At 39.7% G+C, this 21,433-nt stretch overlaps 1 protein-coding gene across 7 annotated transcripts in view; it reads left to right on the top strand.

The window, feature by feature from the left end:
- Positions 1–21,050, top strand: part of SSTR2 (somatostatin receptor 2) — a 62,127-nt gene extending 41,077 nt beyond the window's left edge. For 5 of the 7 annotated variants that reach the window (XM_020806731.3, XM_020806729.3, XM_020806728.3 and 2 more), the window contains one exon: positions 1,335–21,050. In XM_020806731.3, the coding sequence (XP_020662390.2) occupies positions 1,426–2,544 (1,119 nt within the window). In that variant the 5' untranslated portion in view covers positions 1,335–1,425 and the 3' untranslated portion in view covers positions 2,545–21,050. The remainder of the gene's footprint in view (positions 1–1,334) is intronic. The other 2 variants (XR_013541062.1, XR_013541063.1) reach the window with 1 other exon arrangement.
- The last annotated feature ends 383 nt before the right edge of the window (positions 21,051–21,433 follow it).

The following is a 21,433-nucleotide window of genomic DNA, read 5'->3' as shown; positions in this document are numbered from 1 at the left end:
CCCTGAGAGAGGCCTGAAAGTCATCTACTAGAGGTAGGGCCTTCTCAGCAGTGGCACCTATGTTATGAAATCAACTCCCAGAGGAGTTACACCTGCCCCCCTTCCTGTATTCCTTTAGGAAGCTGTTGAAAACACTACTATTCAGGGAGGCCTTTTACATTGACCCCAGTTGAATGACTCTCCTCCGGTCTTGCCTCTCTTTGAAAATTGGTTGCACCCTTCTTTAAGTTTTTGACTATGTTTTTGTTATTTATCTTATGTTTACTTTTGTGTGGTTTGTTTTAATTGTCTGTAAACCACCCAGAATAGTGCTTCAGCACAAATGGAGCAGTAAACAAACAAACAAACAAACAACCCAAATATAAGTATTGGAGCTGTTTAAGGCTATGGAGGACAGGCATTGTGGACACAGGCAGATGTTACCCTTGCTGGTGCTTTGCTCTCAAACTAGATGATGAACAGACACAAAATTGGGCAATTTGTTTCTGAATTGTTTATTAAAGTATGATTGATTGACATAAGGTAGGGAGAGATGAATCTGTTGACCACCTTGTGATTCCTACTGTATGCTTGAAGCTTTTGGTCTCTTTCAGAATCAATATATTTGCCAGAAGATTGTTACCATTCCTCTCAATCCAGTTCAAAGGAAAACTCAATAATCCCTTGATGAGAGAGTGACTGGGGTGATCATGTGAAAAAGAGGAAATGCTGCCATGGGAAATTCCCTTTTTCCTATTACTAGCAAAGTGCAGGAGCCATGCCCTCTTTTTCACCAGGTTATCCTGGTAATGACATAGGAGCAGCCCCTGGTCTGTGGTTGTAGAAAGTTGAGTTGATGCAGGAACCCACAAGAAGATGGTATAAAAACACTGATTTGATTTGTATCCTACCTTTCCCCCAGAAAACCAGATGCATTTTTAGAAAAAGCCATTATAAATATTAAAACATGTCAAATAGTGTTCTTTTTAAAACATAATGCAACTGGATCTGTTTAAACCATTCTCAATTGAAATAATTATAACTAGCAGTCAAAAAATATAGTACAGTACATTCTTAAAAGCCCCAGCCCTTAGCAATTCATTAGCTGCTGAAGGCCTGCCAAAACAAGAAAGGTTTTGTGTGTTGGCAAAAGCTATCGGGGAAACAGCCGACCTAGATCTCCTCAGCAAGAAGCTCCACAGGATGGGAGCAAACACCAAATAAGCCTTATTTCACCACCTCAAACATGCCTCTGAAGCAGGCAAGACTAAGAGAGGGTTTCTCTTACCTGGGAGGATATAGTATTTCAGCGCTTCCTTTATTGATTTTGTCTTTATTCTGTGCTTGGATTCTAGGTACTCTCAATTTATCGCGGACCATCAAGAGTCAGCCAGCATGATAGCTTTCTTGGCTTGAGAAGTAGCATTTTCCTGGTAGAGAGTCACCATGGACCTGGAAAATGGACTGCCTAACACCACGGACTTTTGGAGCCCCTCCCCCTCCCAGTTTGACAGTTTCTCTCCAGAGACTCCTGCCACCAACACCTCTGCCAACAACACAAGCCACCACTATGACTTGACCAGCAATGCCGTCCTTACCTTCATTTACTTTGTGGTGTGCATTGTGGGCCTATGTGGTAACACGCTGGTCATCTATGTCATTCTCCGCTATGCCAAGATGAAGACCATCACCAACATATACATACTCAATTTGGCCATAGCAGATGAACTTTTCATGTTGGGATTGCCCTTCTTAGCTATGCAGGTGGCTCTGGTCCACTGGCCCTTTGGGAAGGCCATCTGCCGAATTGTCATGACAGTGGATGGGATCAATCAGTTCACCAGCATCTTCTGCCTCACGGTCATGAGTGTGGACAGATACCTTGCTGTAGTACATCCCATAAAATCTGCTAAATGGAGGCGGCCAAGAACAGCAAAGATGGTCAATGTAGCTGTCTGGGGCATTTCCCTACTGGTCATACTGCCAATCATGATATATGCTGGAGTGAGCAATAACCATGGAAGCAGTAGCTGCACCATGATCTGGCCAGATGATTCTGGTGCTTGGTATGCTGGCTTCATCATCTATGCCTTTATTCTGGGCTTTTTGGTGCCCCTTACCATCATCTGTCTTTGTTACCTGTTTATCATTATCAAGGTCAAGTCCTCTGGTATCAGGGTAGGCTCCTCCAAAAGAAAGAAGTCTGAAAAGAAAGTAACCAGGATGGTCTCCATTGTAGTTGCCGTTTTCATTTTCTGTTGGCTGCCCTTCTACATTTTTAATGTCTCATCAGTCTCTGTTTTGATTGTGCCAACACCTGTCCTCAAGGGCATGTTTGATTTTGTAGTGGTTCTCACTTATGCCAATAGCTGTGCCAACCCTATCCTTTATGCCTTCTTATCTGACAACTTCAAGAAAAGCTTCCAGAATGTCCTTTGCCTAGTGAAGGTCAGTGGCATGGACGAGACTGACAGGAGCGACAGCAAGCAGGATAAGTCCAGGCTAAATGAAGCTACAGAAACCCAGAGGACCTTACTTAATGGAGACCTCCAGACGAGCATCTGAAAGCTTTCTGCCGCTGCCCTTCCTGCTTCTTCAGAGATGGCAACAACCCATATGAAGTCAGGTCAAGAGCCCTTGGCCCTTCTATTAAGAGAATAGTAAATGGATGGGATGAATTGGTTTAGGAATTGACTCAGCAAAAGGCAGATGGTGTTAAGGATTTAATCAAATGGAGAAGTACATCATGGGGCAGTAGACAGGAAACACACATAGGTTTGTATGCAGTGGTACATACATGGTGTGTTCAGACATTGGGAGAATCTTTGTGGCAGATCTATTTCCATCAGTCTGATCTTAAAACATAACAAAACAAAAACCCTTCACAGAACCTATTTTCTACTTCAGAGTCTAGACTTTCAAGTGCTACATCTCCAATATTTGAGGGTTTTTTTTTAAAAGAACAAACAAACACATTTGTCTGACACTTAAAACACAAAAAACAAAATTTTTGAAGCATTTAGTTCATGTTCTGAAAAGGTCTGATTAAGCTGGGATCATTTGAAATCTCCCCCTGACCCTTTTTTCCAAATTGTAGGTGCTGTTTTTTAATGTGCTTTTTGAACAGGCAAAGCATTAAATTAATGTATTTTATAACAAAAGGAGAATCTGAACAGTCAAGAGGTTATTTCTGATGTGTTGGAGGCAGGGTGGGGGAGTAACTGAGTAAATGGGTTACCCTTCCTTGTTTACGGACTAGCTAATGGTATGGGATTGTCTGAGGGAGGACCAGGAATCATCCAGGCTTAAGTCAAATACTATACACATAAATTCACACAGTATGTGGATAAAATTGATTAGAGAGAAGTATCTCTAACTGTAATGAGAGTCCCTCAATATCATGTTACATGGATAAAATATTTTGCCTTACCGACATCTCTTTGCCTCCTACAATAGAATATTTTCCCCATGAATTATCATTTGTTTATGTTGATCATCAGTCTCTGCAAATGGAGAGGTGATCACCAGTCTCTGCAAACTGACTCCACAGTCATGCAATACCTTTATTAGGACCAAGGAAAATATCTCAGAGTGACAACCAAGCTTTTTAACTCTCCAGAAGCCATAATCAGAATGGGTTTTGCTCTCAGCTTTGCATCATTATAAAGGTGTTATGTAACACCCTGTAGTTCTTGCGCATGTTCTAATAAACCAACACAAACAGCTTTTTTCAAAAGAGTGACTGTGGCCAATCTAGGATAGGGTTCAAAAATAATTTTCCTTTTTCTTCTTCATCAGGCCCCAGTCCTGATACAAAGATGGGGGTGAAACGACCCATGATTTCATTTCAGTCGTTCCTTTTCTTTCTGCTAGGATGATAGAAAGATGAATTTATTCATGTGGTTTCACTTCTAGATTGTGGAGTGATGGCATTGTGTGAAACAGCTATCACAGATAAAGTGACAGATCAGTTTTGTGCTGCCTCTAGTAGGTGTAGCTTTACCACCTTTTAAAGAAAAACGAGCACAGCTTTAAGGAACTTGGCTAATCATCATCGTCACCATCTAGCCAGGCTGCTGAAAAACAGAAACAACTAGTCTGCAATGTACCCTCCTTGTAGAAGGAGATTGGAAATCTGGCCCTATATAGAAGATACTTGACTTAAACTTGCCAGAGTTTATCCATGGATGGTTTCTCTCATAAGATGAAAGAAACCATAGAATCTCACTTGGGTTTCTGAATATGGTACCCTGCTTGTACAGAACCTCCAAGATCTTGATGTTCACCCCTGAAAGGGGGGGGGGGACCCAAGGACTGTAGTGCTACTTGAAAACTGGAAGATCATTCCTAATAAAAGCTGAACAGGAGAGGGTAGGGCCTCCAGCAACCAATCAGGAGCAGAGCGTCACCGTTCCAAGAGAGCATCCCATTTCTCCCACTGTTTCCTATTTCCACGAAGTGCTACAGGTGCTATTATTAATTTCCCTTCTCTGGCCAAATACCCACCCAGAAGCTCCACACTTCTGGGTAACTTTTTTAAAAGTTTATGTTTGGAACAATGCATGAAGCAAACTCTTTTATTTTAAAGTGTCTTTGGGTTTTCTGGCTTGGTTAATGAACAATAGTTCTTGGCCATGACATCTTCAAACCTGCCCCCTGCCACCCAGTCATTAGGATAAACTATAACACAAGCTGTCAAAGAAGCCACAGCCTGCACAGAAAACATTATCAATCACTTCATGAAACATTCCACATCCTAATGAGACTGGTTTATTTATAAACCTGTTTGCATCTAGGCTATTTGTCAGTATAATCTTTGACTGCTTAAGAATAGACTATTACATTTTATGACCTTGGATTAGCTTGGATCAATAATTATACTATTATCTTGGATTACGGCTCCCAGAATTCCCATCCATCATTATGGGATTCTGGGATCTGTGGTCTAAAAACCAAACTTTTCTGAACTGAGGATATTTCAGAATGTCTTTGTTTTAGAGGGAAGTGCATTATTATTTCGTTCCAGATGGTAAGTGATCACCAGGATGCCTATTGAGCATTGTGATTTTCTTTTTTCCATAGGTGTATGGAGCTGAAGGCACAATCTTGTCAAGCGTTGAGAATGGGCTACTCTATGCTATTATTTCACTTGTCCCAAATATTTGGATAATTGAAAATAAACATAATCTCATGGCCTAAATCAGATAGTTAGTTTCAACTAGAGGTGAGCAGATTTGTGTTTTTAGAATTCCCTAGGCAGCTAAACTAGAGTAGACCCATTAGATCAATTCTGAATGGGTCTATATTAATTGGGGCTGACCATTAGATTGAGGCCTATGTGTTTATACAGGGAGTGTATAGTAGATTCTGAGAACTATCAGTTATAGCTAATGAATGTTTTTGTGATACATGATTTAGTATTCAGTACTTAGGCTTCAATGCTATGTATGTAACTGGCACTGTTGAACACAGTGGGGATTACTTTAAAGTAAAGATGAATAGAATCATGCTTCATGATTCTTAAAAAGAATGCATATGGAGTGACTGGTGTTTTCGCCACTTATGTTTAAGTGCCCTTGAGTTTCTTATGTTACTGCTGCTCAGCCATGAATGGTCATTTAATAAAAGAAGGACAGGTAGGAATTTTTAAGAAGTGTTTTAAATCAAACACATATTCCTACATAGGTTTTGTACATTTGAATTACAAACCCGCAAAATTCTAAAATGCTTTGACTCTCATTTTTTACAGCATCACAGCTGGTAAAGATCTGCCACACCATGGGTGTGCACTGTTTCTTTAAAGTAACAAAAGAAATAATAACAGTTAGATTCCCTTTTGTGGCTTTGAACATGGGACTCTTAAAAAACAGAAGCTGCTTTCCCCAATAAAAAATGGGAGGAACCACAGATCCCTTTGTGTAAGGCATTAATTTATATTACAAACACTTTTTCCCAATTTCCTTCTCCACCAGCAACAATCATATGGGTGTAAATAGCCCAAGACAGGCTCAACTGTGATTTAAAGTCTCCTGTGGGAAGGGCAGGGGGGGAAACTACAACAGTCTCTATTTCTGTTCCAAGCTCACATTTTAATAACATTTCGGAGTCTGACAGAGACTTGTGCTTTGTATTTGATCAAAGCCTTTTGGCATCAATCTGATGTACAAGCAGTCCAGCATCCTGTCCATCCACCTTAGCCCATAGCCTGGGAAAGTTACTTTTTTGAACTACAACCTTCAAAATCGACCAATCAATAGGAAGGGTTCTGGTAGCAGTAGTCCAAGAATTATTTTTTTCTGATTTTGGACCAGGCTAGATCGTCAGCAAGCCCACACTTTTCCTAACCTTGTGTCCTCCAGCTATGTTGGACTACAACACCTACAAAGCCTAGCTGTCGCACCCATCTGGAGGGCAGCAGGTTGGGGGAAGGCTCCCATATACACATCTCTTGCCTTTGGATTAACAGCCAGAAGCCGCCCGCTTTTACTTTCCAAGAATGCTAATCTGGCTTGGTGTTTCCATTTTCAGTACTGTTGCCATTATTCTTCATGGTCGTAATACTATAATTGCTGCTTCTTGTAAAAGGCAGAAACCTAGGGGGAGAGTTTTGCTGCCTCCATAGCATAATCTGCATAATGTGTGACAGCCTCTGTGTCTAGAATATTTGGTGCTTTCTTCTGGATTTGTCAAGGATGTGCATCCTTCCTGATGTCTTCTTTATCAGAGAAGGCAAATATTAACTGAGGCTCTGTAAGGACAGTGTGGAATATGCCACTGAGAATTAGCCAGAACAGCTGTGTGGTATACTTAGAGGAAAAATCAGCTCATGGCTGTGAGGTACTAATAAAGCCTACTGGTTTGCTTTGCCTGGCTTTTCGTTTTTCTTTCTTTCTTTTTAAAACTGTAGTTTAATTTGATGGCCATGTACTATTTCAGAAGAGTTTCAGTGACTTATTATGGTAGTGAGTGAGACAGGAGTTTTATTTACAGACTGGGAAAGATCGATAGGCCTACTTTAACATCCATTTACAGTATTTACCAAAGTACAGCAGACTCTGCTGTGCCCTCTTACCTAGAACTTTGTATATGTGATCTATAACAGTTGTTTTGATTCTGCAACAGAGAGCAAAGGAAATGGGGAAGGCCTTATGCTGTAGAGAGTGGATAAAAAGCCAAATAAACCAACAACAATGGAAAGAGGCAGGCCCTTGCTTCAGAAGGGCCACATATCAGAGTTTAAGGGTGGCTACATAACATGGAGGACAGAGTTTCTGCATCTTTAACAGTTTTGCAGAAGAAGAAATTTCAGCAGGTATAGTTTGCCTGACAAGTAACACTTGGTGAAATGAGCTCTCCATCACTGTTAAAGGTAGCAGAGCCCTGTCCTTCCTTTCACTTGGCCACTTCACGGGAGGGGGGGGGAGTGAATAACAGCAGTCAAGGAGGCGTGTGTATGAGCTGACTTCACAGACAGGCATGGAAGGAAGGAATAGACCCAGAGAAAGACAGCAAGCTTATGTCACCATAGCAACAGAAAAGCGGCCTTGGCAAATTAGGATGGGTGGGAGTGAAGGGCTGCTAGTAGAGCGACTGCATAAAATGCATCACAGGGCTCCCGTACCTTTGACAGTTGTGTGGCAGGAGACATTTCAACAGCTGCAGCACTTCATACAACTTACAGCTACTAGCCCCACACAGGTATTAAAGGTACAGAAATCCTGAGCTTCACTTCAGGTACCAACCCTAAATGCTCGAATCAGAAGTTAGAAAAAGAATGGAGGCACCTGTTAATATTTTTGCCTAGAGAACTTACCATTTTTATTAGGTTCACACAGATGACAAATCTTCATTAGTTTTCTGCAACCCGTAAAGATCTTCCAAAATGTACCATATATCTCTGTCTGGCTCATTCACATGGCTAGGCAGTCTCCATTTGATGAAATTATCTTTACATAAAATAAAATTTTATTTTGTATAAAATCACTTTATATACCATTATTCTTGAGCTTGTGATAGTAAGGCTATGTGGTCCATTCTGTTACCAATGTCTGGCTTTGAGGAATTTCTCTAGAGACTATTTGAATGTGGTTGCTTCTGACCCCTATGATTCTGTATTTTGTAGGCTTCCACTGAAAGCTTTGAAGTCTTTTAGGAATTAAGAAAAGTTATTATGAGACCTGACAACTAAAATAATGGTATCACTGATCTTATTCTTCCGAGCCACTGGGACTATGACACTTTAGTTGCAATACTTTTTAAATTTTCATTATGGAATAATCAAATGCCAGCACTAAAAGAGAAGGACTCTGTATTTACTCAGTAGGGGATCAATCTCCTGAAATGTTCCATTTATATGCAACAACTTTTACTGCATATAAATGGAGCATTTCCAGAGAGCCAAACTTACTTAAAATGCCAACAAATCTTTGATACCGCAGTAGTTTTAATTGTTCAAGCTGAAGATAGTATGTTCAACCATTTACTACTACTGTAAAGGATTCTTCAGTGGTTATTGCTTTGAAACAATGGCCTCTGTCATTTCCCAGCTCAAAAATCCCTTAAAATAAAGTTCTTTCTGCCTGGAAGGATATAATTACCAGCAATCAGCCATACATGATGGTTCCAGCTATTTCATCTGTCTATGTTCTGTAACAGAGAGAAACCTGTACCTTCGATTTCACATTTTGCAACTGCATTCTTGTTTGTCGCTAAGAGCAAGGCACATGAGTTCACACCATTGAGGGAAAAGGTAAGACCGGCTCTGCAATTAGGCAGACGCTGGGAGGCAGCAGTAAGGTGTTGGAGGAACAAACTGTGTGCTAAACAGTCTGTCCCGTGTCCCCAAAGTTACTTTCCTGCCTTTAACCACAGCAGTAACTGGGTGGGTAGCCAGGGTTTTAGGGGATTTAAAAAAACTGATCTAGAAAGGTGTGAACTTACCCATTGGCATGTGATGCTGGAGAGTGTGCATCTACTCAGACTGATTGCATATACTATTTCTAAATCACATCCCTCTAGTCAGAAGGTAACCCCAAAGAGTATGACACTAATATGACTGCCATGCATTCAGACCCAGGCATTCTTTGCCCTTCCTGTCTTCTCTTCACATACCTCAATTTCACCTTGCCTAAGTTTGACCAACAGGGCAATAAAGCCCCGGGTGCCAAATGGCTTGTTATAGCAATACCATTAAGTATAATGACAGATGCTGCCTCATCACAGTGTTTGAAGAAGGATTCTGCTGCCAGTATTAAATGGGCGAAGGCCCCACTTGTTCCTTGCCTGAAGCAGTAAAATGCCTTGGCTGCACCCGGGGGGGGGGGGACACACCAGGTTTCCAGACGCTTATAGAAAAGACAACCTCTAAGACCTTGTGGAGTTACTTAATTAATAAATTTTAGTAAGGAAAGGCAAAAACATTTTCAGAGGGTTACTTCATCTGGATCTCTTTGAAGATCTTGTGTTTGAAGCAAGGTGATTTAATTATAAATCCTGATCTAGAAGTTCCTTTGATACAGCAGCTTAATCTATGGCTCCTTTTAATTGGAGTTTATATACATGTTTATTGCCTTCAGTTTGCTACATTAAACAAAAGAAAATGGCAAGTAAATATTTAAAAGGATTGTCTCAAAAATTTTAAATTGTATTTAACCAGGAAAAAAAACAGAAATATGTGACACCAGTAATACATTAAATATAATACATAGACTTTCTCTCTATATGTATTAAGAAAAAACAAGTTTTACAGTTAATAAATATCCTGGTCCTATACACAAAATGCCCCCCTTTGTTTTTAAAATGGTCTTCTCTCCACAGGTTAAAGAATTTTATTTGGATTCTTGTTGTCAGGATAACAGCTGCTATTCAACTTTAGTCTGAAGATTATTAGTATTGATTAAGTAATGTTAAGCCATCCATATTCAGAAGCATCCTTATGATATACAATAATTTTCAAATTGACTCTGGCAGTTACATAATCTGTAGCTTTGATTTTATATGCCTGATACCACTTAAAACCGAAAGCAGCTGATATGTGAATATTTGCCCCCAGATATATATTTAATATAACCCGAGGCTGCTTTACAGAAAATTTCAAATACAAAGCAAATTTATTAATTCAATAAGACATTTTCAGTACAGAACTGTGGAGAGAAGACCATTTTAAAAATAAAGGCTTGCAAAATTTTTGCTTCAGTAAACACAATAACTCGGAGATAAATGGTGAATGAAACTCTTCTCTAGCACTATCTTTCTGTAAAGATTTCTTCTTCCTTTCAGTTTCATCCTGAACTTTTCCTTTCTTCATTGTTCTATCCAATAATATGTCTAATTCTTTGTCTGAATCCATTCCTTTTCTAAAAATGCTGTTCAATGAAGAAATTTAGAAAAATTGGTGAAATTTTTTTCTGGCAAATCTCTGTGTATTTAACAGCTGAATTTGAAGCTAAAATACACATGACTCAACTGTTCCAAAGACAGAGAGCCAATATTAACTTCTGAGCATAGGTCTCCAATTTGGCCATTAAGGGCACAGGAACAGTCCTACCGTTAGGCAACATGAACATGAGCACGGTTGCTTCACGCGTCCTCGATACAGCAGCTTAATAAAGTCGTCTTCCTCCTAGCTGTGCTGTTAATCTAACTGTAATAGCCCCTGGAAGTCTGGAGGATCAGAAATAAAAATAGAATTCTTAGCTGTGTGTTAGCTGATTTTCTGTCAGTAGGGTCAGTAGTTCCCATGCTGTCTTCAGTCTAGCTAGGGAATTCTGGAGCTTTGTTCTGAAATGAGAAATAGGTAATAGTGGACAAGCTTCCTTGGACAGACAATTTACTCACCACTGTGCCTCTTGAACTTTAAGATTAAAAGTAAAAGACCAAAATACTTGATCATTGCTGTTTCCAGTGTTCTGGATTTCTTTTCTTTTCTTTTCTTTTTCAGAATTGCTCTGGAAGGACAAAAAAAGGCTGACTTTTAATTTGTAAAACAGAAAGTGCCAGATATCAAGCCATGCTAAAAACAGGCATTTATGCTCACAAAGTAGTTCAGGAGATGTTTAAAGGGAGCATTCTCTCAATAAAAAGTTCTGGGCCTATTAAGATAAGACAGCTATGAGGCATTTGTATTCTTTTTGCTGTATTTAAATTTAGGGTTGTATCTCATTGTGTTTTGGTGAACACAAAAGCTTGCTGATGTGGGATTATTGCTTAGTGCTCTTCTTCTTGTGTGGGGAAATAGTGTAATGAGACGTGTTTTATCTTTCTTTGATTTTAGAAAAGCTCGAAGGTTTTAAAGAAGAATATGGATAATCCAAATAGAGTTATATCAGATACAGTAGATAAAAGACTCCTTCATCTTCAGTCAATCATTATGTGAAAGAGAACTTAAGCCAGTTAAATTTTTCTTAACTTTCCATCACAGAGACATACCAAGGTGTATGGTCTGCCAAAATGCTTTATTCAACTCAACTCTTACAGGTACAGGGGTTTATAGATCTTTTACTTTCAGTCACCCCATAAAATAAACCTCATAGTACCCAAAATTCCTTGGTTTATAGATTATAGAGTCCTAGTGTACTTAGTGGTTCTTCTGATCCAATATATCAACAAGCAGGCATTTTATATTTAAAGAGAATTTGGCTATCCTTTTGTTGAAAACCTCTTTAGAAGGATTTCTCACTGCTTTTTTTTTTTTTAAACTAAGGCTTCAGGGAATTCCAGACATCTCAGCATTGATGTGCAGGATCTAGTATTAGACTTCCCATGTCAGGAAGGGGGCGATCTTTCTTCCCAGTGAGGCCACAAATGTAATCCCAACAAGTCTGCTCTGGAGAGCTGGATATAGCCCCTTTCCACAAGGCAGTTCTTGAGCCACTTTGGAGGCTTCAGGGAGAGGAAAAGGGAAAGAACTTATATTGCAAAGATGCTGCAATGCCAGTAGTACATTATATTTAGGCAAAATAAAAGGATCTTGTCCTTAGATTTGCATCACCTTCCTTACATGGTATTTAATCCTGTCCTGCCCTGTGATTAGAATAAGGCAAAGAGACGGTTACCCTCTTTTCTGATGTTGTATTAAGCATTTTAAACAACTACCTTGTATTCTGGTAATGAATTAATGTTTTTCCCCCTCAAACAGAAAAAAACCTCAACTGTTTCAAACTGTTCTTACTGAAAATATCCTCTAGACCGAAAAAAATAAAATAATTTACAATAGAAGGCATAAAGAGAATCCCACAAAGAACAGTTGGAAATAGAATTTTTTTTGTTCTAGATCTATGTTTAGTTTTCTACATTTGTAGAGAAAAGAGGCAAGAACTGTAGTGTGACTTTCTTAATTAATAGTACATCTTTTGCTCCTCTGCTAGATAGAAGGTTCTGCTGGCTACTTCCATTTCCCCTCTAAATAATTCCATTTTCTTTGTAATATTGGCAGTCCTCCAGCCACAGATAAGCACTTCACAACATGTTGTTTTCAATGGTAAATGCTAAGCACATGTTTAACTCTCTCCCATTAAAATCATTAGGACTTAAAAGTTATTAACTGTGGCTGCATCATTTCTCATTGTTGCCAGCAGTTCCGCTTTTCTCCACAGCTACTGTGGCAAAGACAGATGTAACATTTTTAGAGCATTAGGAATAGCTGAATAATCTCTCTACTGGTCTGCAAATCAGGCAGAAACTTTAGTTCTGCAGTTCTTTCAAAACAATATTACTTTTACTAGGGAAAAGTTGGTTTAGGAAAGTTTTATTCTCTGGAGTCACATTACATCTGTTCTTGGTAACGTTTGGAATGCGGTGGTCACACTAGAGGTAAAACAGAGATACAGGTGCATTATCATCTCTCTTTTTTAGGTAAATAAAGCACCTCTATTACAAGGCAATGAGAACAACCCAATTTTGAAATAGTACTGTTGATGCTGATATTTAGGGATTGTTGTTCAGTCATTAAGTCATGTCCGACTCTTCGTGACCCCATGGCCCAGAGCACGCCAGGCCCTCCTGTCTTCCACTGCCTCCCGGAGTTGGGTCAAATTCATCTTGGTCGCTTCGATGACCCTATCCAGCCATCTCATCCTCTATCGTCCCCTTCTTCTCTTTCCTTCACACTTTCCCAACATCAGGGGCTTTTCCAGGGAGTCTTCTCTTATGAGATGGCCAAAGTATTGAAGCCTTAGCTTCAGGATATGTCCTTCCAGTGAGCACTCAGGCTTGATTTCCTTTAGACTGTATAGGTTTGTTCTCCTTGCAGTCCAGGGGACTCTTAAGAGTCTCCTTCAGCATCACAGTTCAAAAGCATCAATTCTTTGGCGATCAGTCTTCTTTATAGTCCAGCTCTTATTTCCATACATCGCTACTGGAAAAACCATAGCTTTGACTATGCAGACCTTCATCGGCAAGGTGATGTCTTTGCTTTTTAAGATGCTGTCTAGTTTTGTCATCGCTTTCCTCCCAAGAAGCAGGCATCTTAATTTCGTGGCTGCTGTCACCATCTGCAGTGATTATGGAGCTCAAGTAAGTAAAATCTGTCACTGCCTCCATATCTTCCCCTTCAATTTCCCAGGAGGTGATGGGACCCGTGGCCATGATCTTAGTTTTTTTGATGTTGAGTTTCAGACCATTTTTGGCGCTCTCCTCTTTCATCCTCATTAAGAGGTTCTTTAATTCCTCCTCACTTTCTGCCATCAGAGTGGTATCATCTGCATATCTGAGATTGTTGATATTTCTTCTGGCAGTCTTAATTCCGGCTTGGGATTCATCCAGTCCAGCCTTTCGCATGATGTATTCTGCAGATAAGTTAAATAAGCAGGGAGACAAGATACAGCCTTGACATACTCCTTTCCCAATTTTGAACCAATCAGTGTTTCCATATCCAGTTCTGACTGTTGCTTCCTGTCCCACATATAGGTTTCTCAGGAGATAGACAAGGTGGTCAGGCACTCCCATTTCTTTAAGGACTTGCCATAGTTTGCTGTGGTCCTCATTCATTGAGTTTTATAGTAGGACCAAAGAGCATCATCTTACAACTGTCTCATATTGTTCCTATTACTTCTTCTGGCCAATCTTTGCTGACTGGTGACCTTGGGAAGATTCATAATTATTGTTTGGTGTCCTTGGCCTTTTCTAGCTCTGGGTCAGTGTGCTTGCTTTCTTTTTGCCTGGATGAGACATGCTGATCCGTGCGTTGCTGCAGGCTGTGTGGATTTGTTTTGGGGCTGAGACTGGAATGAGACACTTCTCTGCTTTCAAACGCTCTAAAAAGAGTCCTGGGATCCCTCTAGATGAACTGGGATTCATAAGGACAGTGTAATGCAAATTTGGCAAACTGGCCAACAGAGCAATTTTACTAGTACCTTGGTTTTTACATTGCTTGTTGCCAGGGCCCTCCTACAATGATGTGTATGTCTATATGGCCTGATGAGAGGCAGTGGAATAGAATGTGTATCCATGGCAACATCATGTCATTACCCAAGGATGCATGCATACACATTGAACAGAGTTAGGAACCAGCTCCTTTGCTTTTGTCATTAGCATCTGGCTCCAAGCATGTTGCAGGATAATAAAAAGAAAGTAGCATTTGATCTCTTTCTGCTCAATGAATGGTATTTGCTCTGTAGAGATTTTCAAACAGTTTCCTGTCAGTCCATGCTTCATAGCTCCTCTTCTACTGCAGTCTGATTCCTGGGCCATCTCATATTTTTATCTTCAGCTGCAGGTTTCTCCACTTGTTGTTTTTTAAATGTAGTATACAGGCCTCAATTCAGTTGGTGGTTGAATTAATTGAATTAATGGGATTTACATAACTGTTGACTCCTCATTCGGCAAGAGATTCTGTGGGCCAGCATTAGCTGAAACTAGAAATTTGGCTTAGGCCACAGACTGTAAGCCACTCTAGGAGACACTGTGTGATTTGTTTACATCTCTGGTGGAGGTGGTATATAGTGTTATGTGAGTGTGTGTAGGTACACACAGATGGATTAGCAGTAGTATATGGCAAAAGATGAAACACAGCCCCTTAATGAGGAGCTATATTTTTTCCTTCCCATAGCACCAAAGCCTTGTGGGTAGAGGAGAGAGTGAACCTCTTGTTTATGTGTAAGGATCAGAAAGGAGGAATATAACAAAGTTGTGTCACTATAGTAAAGTGAGACTAACCGACCTGGTGCCCTCCAAATACTTTGGATCACAACTTTTATAGTCCTTGGCCATTGGCTGTGCTGCTCATGGCTGATATGAACTGTAGTCCCAAACATCTAACAGAAACCAGGGAGCGTGATCTCGCAGAGAGGAGACCATGCTCAGCTTTCAGAGTCTAGTAGCCAATGTTTCTTGAGATGCCAAAATATATTTAGAAAGTGGTGAAATAACAGCAGATAGCAGTGGAACTGTAAGCAAAACAACAGTAATGTGTGGTCCTCTCTGGGAAGGCATGGGCAGTTGCCAAGTGTTCCCAATGGTTAAGTGTTACAGAATGAGTCAAGGGGGCAAAGAGTGTCAGCCCAAATACAACTTTCCCATACATGCAGATCAGTGGCAGGGCCCCCAGAATGTTGGGGGTGGAGAATAAAGACCTCCCAAGACTAGGCAAAAGCATATGATGTCCCTCTAAAACAATTTGGCAAGAAGAGAACAAGTCTCTTGTGTAGCTGAGCCTTCTTGGTAATTATCAAGCAAAAATGTATAGATATAAACTAGGCATGTGGAAATTTTTAAAAAATAAGATAATATTATGATTACAAAATACAACCCCCTTCCCATCTTGTACTGCAAAAGCTTTAAAAAAAACAGGTCCTGTTTGACTTTACATATCCCACAACTATTGCTAATGCAGCTGCAGAGGCTACACAGAAGCAGGAATTTCTGTCCTTCCGACTCAGTGCTGAAACTGGACAGAACACAATGGCAAAATGGTGAGGGCGAGGTATTGCCCTCTTAAGCATGGTCATAGAATCAGGATTCATAACACCTAAATAGGGCTTTGGGTGACAACATTTGGAAATGCAATGCTTGTAGCCCAAAATAATCCAACACGGGGATCAGAGTTTTTATAAGTTTTCAGATCGATAGAAGTTTGGAGATTTGAACATACAGTTTTCACATTTTATGCTTAAGATAGTTGTGCCAAAAGAAAAGGTGTATTAGGAGGCCTTCCAGCCATATTTGCATTCATTCATTCAGTTGGATCTTAGATATTTTTTTCTTTGCTTAATATATTAGTTTTGTACCTTAACCATTATAGTATTTCTTTTACTATTTTATCTTTGTCCCTCTAGTTGTCCTATTGTAATCACTTCAAGTGGAATACTTCAATTGTTGTCATTGTCGTCATCATCGCCATCACCACCACCATTATTTATCTGTATGCATTACAGTGATCCTTATTTTAAACATATTGATCAAAATATCATTACAGTATTAGTATTATTTATTTGGCTCATAATATAAGCAGATGTAAAAACACACTTGGAAGTAAGAAAATTCATCCGGGCCTGCCTTAACATCTGTTATAGCCTCCTCTTGAGCCTTCAACCTGCAATGTAAAAAAAACCCAATTCTGATCAATGGGACACTGTTCCCAAGGCAAACCTACAACATTCTGTGTGATTGCTCCATACTCATTCCCTCAGCTTTGCATTGAAATAAACTAAATAGCTATTTGGGAAGATTAAACACAGTGGAGTATATATTGTAATAATATGTGCAATGAAAATGCAATGTGCCATGTGAGTAAGTTCAACATATTTCCAGTTCTTCTTCCTCTTCATTGTCTTCTTCTTCCTTCTCCTCCACATAATGATTTGGCTGTGTATACCTCATTTACTGCATATAAACACTGAAGGATAGTCGGGCTATCGTATTTACCTGACTAGTCAGGTCTTTGTGCCAGCTGGGCTTACAAAAGGAGGGAAATAAATTATGACGGGGACCCTTAAGCTATTTTGCCCATTATGTGTTATGACAAATGAAAACATTGTTCATTATGCATGATTTCCACCCCCATCCCTTTATATGAGATTATTTTCTTGGAGAAAAAAAATTAAAGGACATAGTTCTCGCCTACTGTCTCACAGAGTTAGCGTTTATTTCTTAATCTTTTTCCAAGATGTATTATTGAGTAAGGTAGCTAGTTTACTTTCTATAAAAGGCAGAGTACCATAATAATAAAATTGCACCTCACAGAAATATCAAAATTGCAATAAAACAATGAAAGACAGTCTTCAAGCAGTACTACATGCAAATATCTAAATAAGAACTTTGGGAGTACTGTATTTCCACCTAGAAATTGGTATAGATGGGGGCTGGTTTGAATGCAGTAGAAAGCTGGTTCTGTAGGATTGGGGAGTTGTATGTGGGTAATGTCCTTTTCTGAATACCTTATAACAGTTTGGTGGCAAACTGGGTTTGAAAGTGGCCAACAGACAACACATGGTGGAAGGATATGATTGTATCTATCCTCTAGAAATGTCAGTGTTCGAATGGATCAACTCCTATTTTTAGCAGTTTATAATCAGGTTCGAAGGTGGAAGAGTTCATGTAAGAGGTCTCCATGCTTTTTATCTTTTATTATGGAGAAGAACAGCAAACAAGGTTTATGGGGATAAAGAACCCCTGTGGACCAGATATTTCCCATCTGTACTATAAGGGGAGCTGCTCATGAAATAAATCACATAGATTATGATCTCAAATCTTTGAATTCACAGCCTCTGGCCACATTGATATTTCAAGTCTCTTTTCCACCTGTTCTTGCTCTCTCATTAATTTTCATCCAGATGATGAGCTTTTGATATTGAACTCTGATCTGCTGTCACACAAATATTGTCCATAGTTTGCATGGGATGTGGACATAAAGAATGCCCTCCCTAAAAGTTTCAGAGCAACTGGATATAATTGCATTCCCAGTGCCACTCCAGCCCTCCTTCTCTTTGCAGAATGATGATGATGATGATGATATTCTTTATATCAATTGCATCTATGATCATGCTTGTTCAGTTTCCAGGAAGAAGGAAGAAATAGAGAGTAGACTGGACTTTCTGTTGTTGTTATAGGGAGGTATACTGTTGTTTTGGAAGCCACCAACATTGACATGACTGATGGAATGAGTCCAGTTGTTGCAGTTTGAGTGTTTAATATTTATATGTATTTGGCTTAATATCCCTGGGGATACGAACAACAGCACCACAGGTGCCACAGAGTCCCAGTCCACTCACTGCTCTCTGCGCTGAGCTGTGGTCCTTTATCGTCATGCCAATCCAGCAAGGAGCCCAGCTGATGCTTCCCTGCCTCCTCATGCAGCTGATCATTCATCAGCCGTGCGGGGAGATTCCGCATCTCGCCTCCTTGCCGGAGTGGTCATCTGTGTGGGGAGGTGGGGGAGCGCCGGCTGGGCACCTTCCCAGAATGGTGCAATGACAACAACAACAAAGGACCCCAGTATTGTGCAGTGACCGGAGAATGGACCAGCTGGATCTGGGGGAAGGAACAGAGCCTCCGTGGCACATGTGGTTTTGCTATTTGTACCCCCAGGGATATGAATATGGAAAGCCCATGTCTATTTAGATGATATACCAAAGGATCATATAATGAACACTAACTTTAACTTCCAATCTTACCAAATGTCCATGAGAATGTACTGCTATTTGATTTTTAAAAATCACAGTTTTCCACTTGTAATCAAGATGTTGGCTAGTAGAATTATATATAACTGTAAAATAACGAAATAGCAAAGAGGAGCCTCATCATACTCATCAAGAAACTCACTATTTAATTAAAAGCTTATTAATATGTCACAGAATGATAATAAAACTAAAGTAATTATGTTCAGAGGGACTCTAGCAAGACATATTAATATGAATTGGATTTCTTTTCAATTCACGACATATATTTCTTTATGCTTTCTCCCTTGGCTTCTAGCACTCTCTGTAATGTTTTAAATTCTTTGTTTCCTTCAGGTGTTTTGTCCAATCCATAATCTGTTTTAGGATTGCTAAAATATGGCATTTAGATCACTCCTTCAGAAACACTTTTCATTCTAGGCATGGACCAATATAATAGAATGGCCTTATCTTCCAGTGTTTGTAATATAAATATGCACAGTGCTGGTGTCATGTCATCTTATCATTGCACGCCTCAAGAACACATTGGCATAGTTTGACATCTTAGTGTTGAAATGGCTGCATGAAGGCAGCTGCAAGTTAGATAGTGAAAATTACTCTCTGATCTAATCCATGTCTAGCTAATCTCTCACAAATCTGGAGTTTGATGTGAGAAAGAAACGTTTGAAGCTGATTCCCCCCCCACCCGCCATGCAAGATAAGCGTAAAAGGAGCAATGGATCCCATAGTCCAGCTATGTTGTTCCACCCATAAATATAAACCATCCCACTTTAATCTGTTTGGATGTTTTTCAGTTTTACATCCTTGCTGGTAGTTACTTCCTTAGATGAACGCAGCCCTCAGGACCCATCCAGACAAGCAGTGTGGCTTGAATAGCCGTGGTTTGTAGATGTGGTTCCTTTTTTCCATTGATCTGGACTTAATCTCTCCAAACTTCCACAAGGATATCCTGTTTTCTTTAAATTCAATCCAGTTTGAATTTCCACACCATAGCACGCCCCTCCCTTCATCTTCCCAGCTTTCCTTATCTCCTTCCCTTTAATGCCTGCTCCAGTCTCCACACTTTTCTGTTTTGCTCCCTTTATGTTGCCTGATTGGTTGATGGAAGTTTCCATTTTGTGAAAAAAAAAGGTGTGTGTTCATTGTTTTCCTAACATGGAAAAAAGTTTGCAGAGTTTGAAGGAGAGGTTAGATCCCTTACGTCTTGGTTTTTTTGGTGGTTTTTTTTTTGTTTTTTGTTTTTGGTAGAACAGTGTATTAGAGTGATCCAGATAGGCATGAAGCAGAGGACAAGAGGCAGCTGTGATGGGGAGAAAAACCTCATCAACACCACTACCCCTTTCGAGAGACAATCTTTGCTCACAGCCGTGTCAGGATGAGTTCTAACAGTACATGTCCTGAAGGGAATGACCTTTGCTTGAGACAAAGGATTTGGAAGGGCCTGGGCTACAAAAAAGCAAAAACAATCACAAAACAATGTTCCCAGGCAAGGGGAAATACGGTAATCCTGAAATGGAAAGCAAGGGGAAAGGATTGGTTTGAGACTCTAGTAATACAAACCAATGGATGATGGAACCATCTCTTTACCAAGAGGGAGCACATGGAATGTGTGAACGGACTCTTACATTGAATCTGCCTTTCTTTAATGTAAATCTACTACATTGTTTGAACAAGAGGGGGAAATGATAGCAATTGTAGGGTGAAGATTACAGCGTTGGTTTTATCCTGCCCTGCCTTTTACAAATCACAAAGCTGCCTTGGGCATCCCCAAGCTAAGAAAAGGACTGAATTAATGAAGTGGACGATCATCATTGACATGAGATACAGACCCTGCCCTACCATTAGATTGGGTAAAGTGACTGTTAAGAGCAGCAGATTTTGGGTAACAGCAAATTATTACTTATTTAATTTGTCTTTATTGTATTTGTACTGCCAAGTATGGAAAGACACTTTGGTGGGTTTTTCTGCCACATGTGCCAAAATACCTTGGCTGGCATTGGGTACTATAGTTAGATGGGGAGTAGTTTTGCGAGGCAGCAAACTGTCCAAACTATTTCTGATAGTATGGTATATTTAGGATTAAGGGGCCAGCCTCTTTTGTATTCTGCAATCCAGTTTACTCAGTACTGAAGTTGTACCCAGGCAACGCACATAATAAGCAAATATATTCATGTTCCTTATATGTATATTATATGTGTGCTTGCTGTATTACACTCTGTTATATCTAAATGTGACAGTGTTACAAATGACTTACCTGTATAGACTTGATTTTAATTTGTTCTCTTTGGATATGGACTTTTATAAGATGTTGTGTGTGTGAAATGTCTTTCTGCAAGGCGAGACTGCATTGTAGCCTCTCTGTAGAAAAAGGAAGCTCAGCGCTGGCTGAGGAAAAATTGTGAATTATTTACATCTATTTGACAAAACCTGTGTTTTTCCAATAAAGTGGTGTGAATCAGAGTCACTCTTTTCTGTTATAAGCGAGCCTGGATTAACAAACTCACCTGAATTTTGCTCTCAAAAATTGATACGTTGCTAGGTGCTGGAAATTCAATCGAATAATGTCAACAGAACATCACTCAGAGCAAGAGTAACCATTCAGGCATTGTATAGACCCAGATAAAAATCAGCTCTTCCCCATTAACATGTTCTAATCATTTTGGAAGTGATTGGTATGAATAAATGCTTCATTGCAGTGCTACTAACGATATGAAGCCTGTTATGTCAGAAAGGATTGCAGTACATTACAAAACAATGATAACTAGGGCAAGATTTTCCACATCCAACAGTCTGTTTTATTATTTGCATCATCCATCTGATGACATTTGTAGTTTCACTCTACA

Source organism: Pogona vitticeps, chromosome 2 (genome assembly GCF_051106095.1).
Source record: "Pogona vitticeps strain Pit_001003342236 chromosome 2, PviZW2.1, whole genome shotgun sequence".
Classification (NCBI taxonomy): domain Eukaryota; kingdom Metazoa; phylum Chordata; class Lepidosauria; order Squamata; family Agamidae; genus Pogona; species Pogona vitticeps.
Note: the sequence above shows the minus strand (reverse complement) of the source record. Positions and strands in the feature narration are given on the sequence as shown.